The sequence below is a fragment of the Drosophila ficusphila genome, unplaced genomic scaffold (assembly GCF_018152265.1).
Source record: "Drosophila ficusphila isolate 14025-0441.05 unplaced genomic scaffold, ASM1815226v1 contig_794, whole genome shotgun sequence".
NCBI lineage: Eukaryota > Metazoa > Arthropoda > Insecta > Diptera > Drosophilidae > Drosophila > Drosophila ficusphila.
Genome location: NW_025064740.1, coordinates 14,186 through 20,435, shown reverse-complemented (window position 1 = coordinate 20,435; position 6,250 = coordinate 14,186). Strand labels below are relative to the sequence as shown.

The 6,250-nt window shown below is 40.0% G+C and overlaps 1 protein-coding gene across 1 annotated transcript; it reads left to right on the top strand.

Annotated features, from left to right (window-relative positions):
* The first annotated feature begins 495 nt into the window (after positions 1 to 495).
* LOC108097854 (rab GDP dissociation inhibitor alpha) lies at positions 496 to 4,580 on the top strand. Its single transcript, XM_017200390.2, has 3 exons — positions 496 to 1,049; positions 2,359 to 2,834; positions 3,922 to 4,580. The coding sequence occupies exons 1-3, from the start codon at positions 656 to 658 to the stop codon at positions 4,381 to 4,383; spliced, it is 1,332 nt and encodes a 443-aa protein (XP_017055879.1). The 5' UTR covers positions 496 to 655; the 3' UTR covers positions 4,384 to 4,580.
* The last annotated feature ends 1,670 nt before the right edge of the window (positions 4,581 to 6,250 follow it).

The following is a 6,250-nucleotide window of genomic DNA, read 5'->3' as shown; positions in this document are numbered from 1 at the left end:
TAAACAGTGCTAACAACTTTTGTTTCAAAAGTCGAGTTATACGAGCTATAGGCTTACAAAATTTGGTCAAAAATTTACTATTCAAATTTTTACATTTGCACTGAGGCAATAAGTAAAACAATCGCTAACCAACAAAGGAAAGTAACATAAAAAAAGGAACATACATTTTTTTTAGGTATAATAAATTTATGAGTTGCTTTGTGGCTAGATTTAAAATCTTCTTAATATGCATCCCTGAAAATACCAAAAGCCTAGGGATGTGACCCTTACTCCTTTGAAATGAACATATTGCAAACATATAAGGATTTAAGGCGTTTCTTTTTTGATCTACTGTCCTATATTTGTCAAAATGAATAGTTGTCTCCCCGTTTTATTTGTTGGTAGATTTTGTTTTTAAATTTACCCGTCACCGATAGCGACTAGCAGTAATGCAGCCCTGGTAACGCTGAAGAACGTAACATGACGTGACCAGCAAACTGCGTAACGGCGAAGGGTCTCACAAAGCGGACGAGCGAGAGGCGAACGAGTAGAGAAAAATTATTGAGCGCAGAAAAGTCCAACAAATCGAAGAACGTCGCAAGTGAAAAAGGCATCGGAACCCCCACGGACAGCAAAGAATTCTCGATTATTGTGAAAGTGATATAGAGGAGCAAAAATGAATGAGGAATACGATGCGATTGTGCTGGGAACGGGCCTGAAGGAGTGCATCCTCAGCGGAATGCTTTCGGTGTCCGGCAAGAAGGTTCTGCATATTGATCGGAACAAGTACTATGGCGGCGAGTCCGCCTCGATAACGCCGCTGGAGGAGCTCTTCCAGCGCTACGGACTGGAGCCGCCCGGCGAACGTTTTGGGCGTGGCCGCGACTGGAACGTGGACCTGATCCCCAAATTCCTGATGGCCAACGGCCAGCTGGTCAAGCTCCTGATCCACACGGGCGTCACCCGCTACCTGGAATTCAAGTCCATCGAGGGAAGCTACGTGTACAAGGGCGGCAAGATTGCCAAGGTGCCGGTCGACCAAAAGGAGGCCCTGGCATCCGATCTCATGGGTTAGTTACATATGTATATTTTTATGTACCATAATTGCTCTTTTTACCCCCACAAAAATTGTGCAAATTACCAGCTGTGCGTGTGTGTGTATGTACTCGACTGTTATCTGCGACCCCCTCTCTCACTGTCTTCCTCTCTCTTTTCGTTTTCTCTGCCCTTCTTTGTCTCGGCTTTTTCACTCGCTCGTGTTCTTGTTGTTTTCAACTGTGACACGTATGTGTGTGCCAAAAAAGAACAGTTGTTTTCTTCGTTTACCATGGAATTTCTATCAATTTCCCTCAAATATTTCCACACCTTGTTTATTTGTACAATTATTAACGCCCTATTCTGATTGGGATTCATATTTGGGGTCTTAAAACTTAATCGCTCTTTGCTGATTCATACGCCTGCCGCTAATTGTTGGCTTCCATTTTACACCTGATATTCGCTTTGGTGGAAATTTTATGTTTTTTTTTTCTCTCTCGTGGTAGCAACAAAATGCAATTAGTCAAACACGCTCTATTTACTTATGATTGGGTTTTGAATTGTTTCCATTTTGGCGTATTTTTGCAACCAAGTTTTTGGAGAGGCGCATTGAACCCCTTCACTTTAAAGTGGAGCTTGTCAGACGAAGACATTTTTTAAACACACCTTGATTTTGTGAAAACCCCACTAAAATTATTTTTTTTTTGTTTAAATAAAAAATTTTACAGTAACCATTTTGCAGTTGTAGATTTTATATTTATTTTTTATTTAGTTCATCAGATGTGAGTAATAATTTTATTTTCTGCTTTACCAAAATCTGCAAACAAATTTTTTTTATTAAAACGCAATTTGCTTAAATATGTACATATGTCGCCCAAAAAAAGTATCTTATTTTGCATATTAAAATTTCGTAACATGAACTTTTGTTACCCACTGTATGATTGCAATGTGTAACTTTAAAGTCAACCCATAGTTCAAAACCTCAAGCTTAACAAGACTTTCACTTCCCTACTTTGTAAATTTGTCAGTTAGTCACCGCAGGAAAAATACATTAATTTGGCAATTGAAAGTTTCGTCCATTAGTTGACACTCCACTGTGTCCGCATTACACATATGCCCAGAATGACGTCATTGGGCGGCCAAGTGGTTTCTGATTGTTGGTGGTGGTTGGCCAACCGCCCCCTAAATTAAAGGTTTCAACAAACAGTGGCAGCGAGTGTTTGGCGCATGCAAATGAAACTGAAACGGCGGCTAGCACACTCCCCTTTTTTTATGCAGATCCTATTCCCAGGAGCTGACCAATATGGCAAACTATATAATGTAAATGCGAATACATATTTGCAGGTATGTTCGAGAAGCGACGCTTCCGCAACTTCCTCATCTACGTGCAGGACTTCCGGGAGGATGACCCCAAGACCTGGAAGGACTTTGACCCCACCAAGGCCAACATGCAGGGCCTGTACGACAAGTTTGGCCTGGACAAGAACACGCAGGACTTCACCGGCCACGCCCTGGCCCTTTTCCGCGACGATGAGTATCTGAACGAGCCGGCGGTGAACACCATCCGGCGCATCAAGCTCTACTCCGATTCGCTGGCGCGGTACGGCAAGTCGCCCTACCTCTATCCAATGTACGGCCTGGGCGAACTGCCCCAGGGATTCGCTCGCCTGTCGGCCATCTACGGCGGCACCTACATGCTGGACAAGCCCATTGACGAGATCGTCCTTGGCGAGGGCGGCAAGGTGGTGGGCGTGCGCTCCGGCGACGAGGTCGCCAAGTGCAATCAGGTCTACTGCGATCCCAGCTACGTGCCCGAGAAGGTGAGTTTTACCATAGGTTCTATGTGTGTATGTTTCAGGGGAATCCCCTGAAAACCCTATTAAAGAAATTAACTCTTAGGACAAATTTAACCGAGCTAAGGGCATTATATTGTACAATTTTAAAGTTAGATCAGTAAAGTTAGGATTGTTCAACTCGCTTTTATTCAGTTCTTAACTTAAACACGCTTGTTTTTAAATAATTTTCCTTTTTGATTTCTAATAGTGTGTATGTATCAGAAACTTAATGAATCAGTTTTCCAAGAAAATGTTAATATTCCTGCTTTTGAGGCCTTTCGCAAATATATAATAATTCAAGGTCGCAAGGTAGGTCATTAAAACCCAAATCACCTTTTATTTTTCGGTAGCGTATTTCGACGCAATGTTCATTTCCCCCTTTATTATTTGGTTCTTCTTCCCACCACTTTGATTTCAATGTGAACGGTGCCCCAGTTGAAAACCATACCCATTCCGTATTTTTCGCCAAGTTTGTGCCAGAGGTCCAGAGTCTTCCCTGTAAATCATTGTCCAGGAGATATTTACGTACCATATTCCATTCTTCTATAGTCTCTAATGATATTAATTGATAGCCCCTTTGCCGACAGGCTTCATGAGCTCCAAACCAGTTCTTCCCTTGTTTCACTTCAAAGTAATACATTTTTTCGCCGAGCTTTTCATAATGGTAGGGGTAACCTAAAATATGAAAGAATTAATAAGTAAAAGTCATTTCCACTTCAGCAAAGCCTTACCTTTTGTAATGGAAAAGGCTCCCAATATTAAAAGAAGATAGAGCTTCAGTAACATCATTATCAGACTGATCAGTGACTCGATTACTGAGTCTTAGTTTTTACAAGCTAAATACACATAGTATTAACATTTCAATTTAACGCTGTAATTTATTTAAACGTGTAATTGCAATGATATAGTTTAATTGATTTAAGGAGTGAAAGCGTTTGAAAAATAGTGTTTTCATTTAGATAAATAGATTAAAAATATAAGCAATAAGTGTCTCGTAAAGTGAATACTCTTAGGAAAAATGACGTAATAATAAATAATAATATATTTTATCTACTTCCTTTTTGTTCGGCAGGTGCGTAAGCGTGGCAAGGTGATTCGCTGCATTTGCATCCTGGACCATCCGGTGGCCAGCACCAAGGACGGTCTCTCCACGCAGATTATCATTCCACAGAAGCAGGTGGGCCGCAAGTCGGACATCTACGTGTCGCTGGTGAGCTCCACTCACCAGGTGGCCGCCAAGGGCTGGTTCGTCGGCATGGTGTCCACCACTGTGGAGACCGAGAATCCGGAGGTGGAAATCAAGCCTGGCTTGGATCTGCTGGAGCCGATTGCACAAAAGTTCGTCACCATTTCGGACTACTTGGAGCCGATCGACGATGGCTCCGAGTCGCAGATCTTCATTTCGGAGTCGTACGATGCGACCACGCACTTCGAGACCACTTGCCTGGATGTGTTGAACATATTCAAGCGCGGCACTGGCGAGACGTTCGACTTCTCCAAGATCAAGCACGAGCTGGGCGACGAGGAGCAGTAAGGAGGAGCGGGAATCCAAGGAGGCGAGGAGCGAAGGAGCCTCATCTGGTTATGGTGCATTTGGACAGCTCAACATCAGCCACAAACATCGTACATCGTCTCAGCGTCGTGGCCAAACCTTAAAGAAATACCCAAGATAAAAACAAAACAGAAATAAAAGCCCAAAAAAAAAAAAAAAAAACTAAAGAAAAACGAAAATCCAGAAATTGTATTACGAAAATGCTATTCCATCGAGAGATGAAGTTTTAGATGTGAAACGAATTGCTTGCTTCGCGCAATATTGGATATGCCTAGAAAATATATATATATATATAAATATATATATACACATACAACAATATTACATAAATTATACAACATGCAGTCGCGTATATATGTACGTCTATATATATGTATAACTAAGTGGATGGATGGTAGGCAACTAAATCAAATTCACACAGATTCAACTTGTGACTTGAGCAGGGGCGGACCCAGGGGGGTGGTCCTGGGGGTCCGGACCCCCCCCAAAATCTCAGAAATTTTCAAATTCCCTTACAGCATTCGGTCTTTTAACCATATAAACTAAAAAATGTTGATCGGACCCCCCAAACTAAAAAATTTTCGTTCGGACCCCCCCCAAAAATTTTTTCTGCGTCCGCCCCTGGACTTGAGCAAAGGTGCATTGCATCCCATTCGCCAACCGATCGGCCAGTCAGTCACGCGATAATACTTGGATTTTAGTTGTACGAGTATATAATAAAGTATATATAATATATGACATCGTATATATATGTATTGTCTATGTATATTGCCCTTTTGCTTGGTTTTCTTTTCTTTTTTTTTGTGATCGTCACGATTTGTTGGCCTCTCAAGGCCACAAAGAAATGCATAATACATACATACCTATAAACACAAGACACTCACACATGCATAATGCAGCATTATAATTGTAATTGTAATCCCCAACAAATAGAAAGGAAGAAATTGATGGTATTGAAAATGTAAACAGTCGAAAGGTTCACCACAGCAAATCCAAAACTTTGCAATTGATCGAAGCGCGGCAAAAAAGAAATTATAAAAAACGAAACCTAAACAGATTGTCAATGGTATAGAGAACTATGGTATTCCGCATTTTCAGAATTTACATTTTTAATAAAAATTAAAAAAAAAAGTTATGTGAAAACCGTTTTATTATTGTGTTACATATTGAAATTTATTTGTTTAAGAGGCTGGGAAGGAATTAAGGTGATAGTTTGTTTTAAATTTGGAGTCTATCCTTTTCTATCGCCAAAAATACGTTACACACTTTTGGATTTGTGAGTTCGGAACTTAGTCCTGGAGCTTTTCACCACCCACACTGACTCAGATGAACTTTGTTCTAAGGTTCATGGTTCCGGCTTGAGTTTTCGCGTGCTTAGCTTTTGTAAGGCTGCAAAGGCGGGTTATTTAAATTGGAGTTATAACGGATATTTTAGACACTTGAGTACTTTCCGTTACAAAAAAAATGGGACCTGAAGTCGAAAGAATTTTTGGAAAAAGTATAATTAAACTAAATGATTTCTAGTTGTATAAAAGGCTTTTTAAAGGTTAAACAATATTTGTTTTTTCAAAATTTAAAAAAGTAACTACTGAATCTAGCTCAGTTTTGAGAATGTCTTTAAAATATCAAATTTAAAAAAATTTAAGTTTGAAAGAAAAGAACAATTTTTTCAGATGAAAATCGTTTGATCATTCTAGAGTTCATAGCACCATTTAACCATCTTACATGTAGTAAAGGATTTTACCAAGGGCAAATTTATTTATTTGTTTCTAGTTGAAATATATTCGAAGCCTTTTCAAGGTTTTAAGCTCTTTCGTAGAATGGAATAAAGCAAAATTATCCTAGTTAG

What these genes read in the sequence shown, in the direction of transcription:
- LOC108097854 (XM_017200390.2), top strand. Translation starts at nt 656, where the DNA reads ATGAATGAGGAATACGATGCGATTGTGCTGGGAACGGGCCTGAAGGAG. An exon ending in CCTGGCATCCGATCTCATGG is followed by an intron (nt 1,050 to 2,358) that starts GTTAGTTACATA and finishes ACATATTTGCAG; the next exon opens with GTATGTTCGAGAAGCGACGC. An exon ending in CCAGCTACGTGCCCGAGAAG is followed by an intron (nt 2,835 to 3,921) that starts GTGAGTTTTACC and finishes TTTGTTCGGCAG; the next exon opens with GTGCGTAAGCGTGGCAAGGT.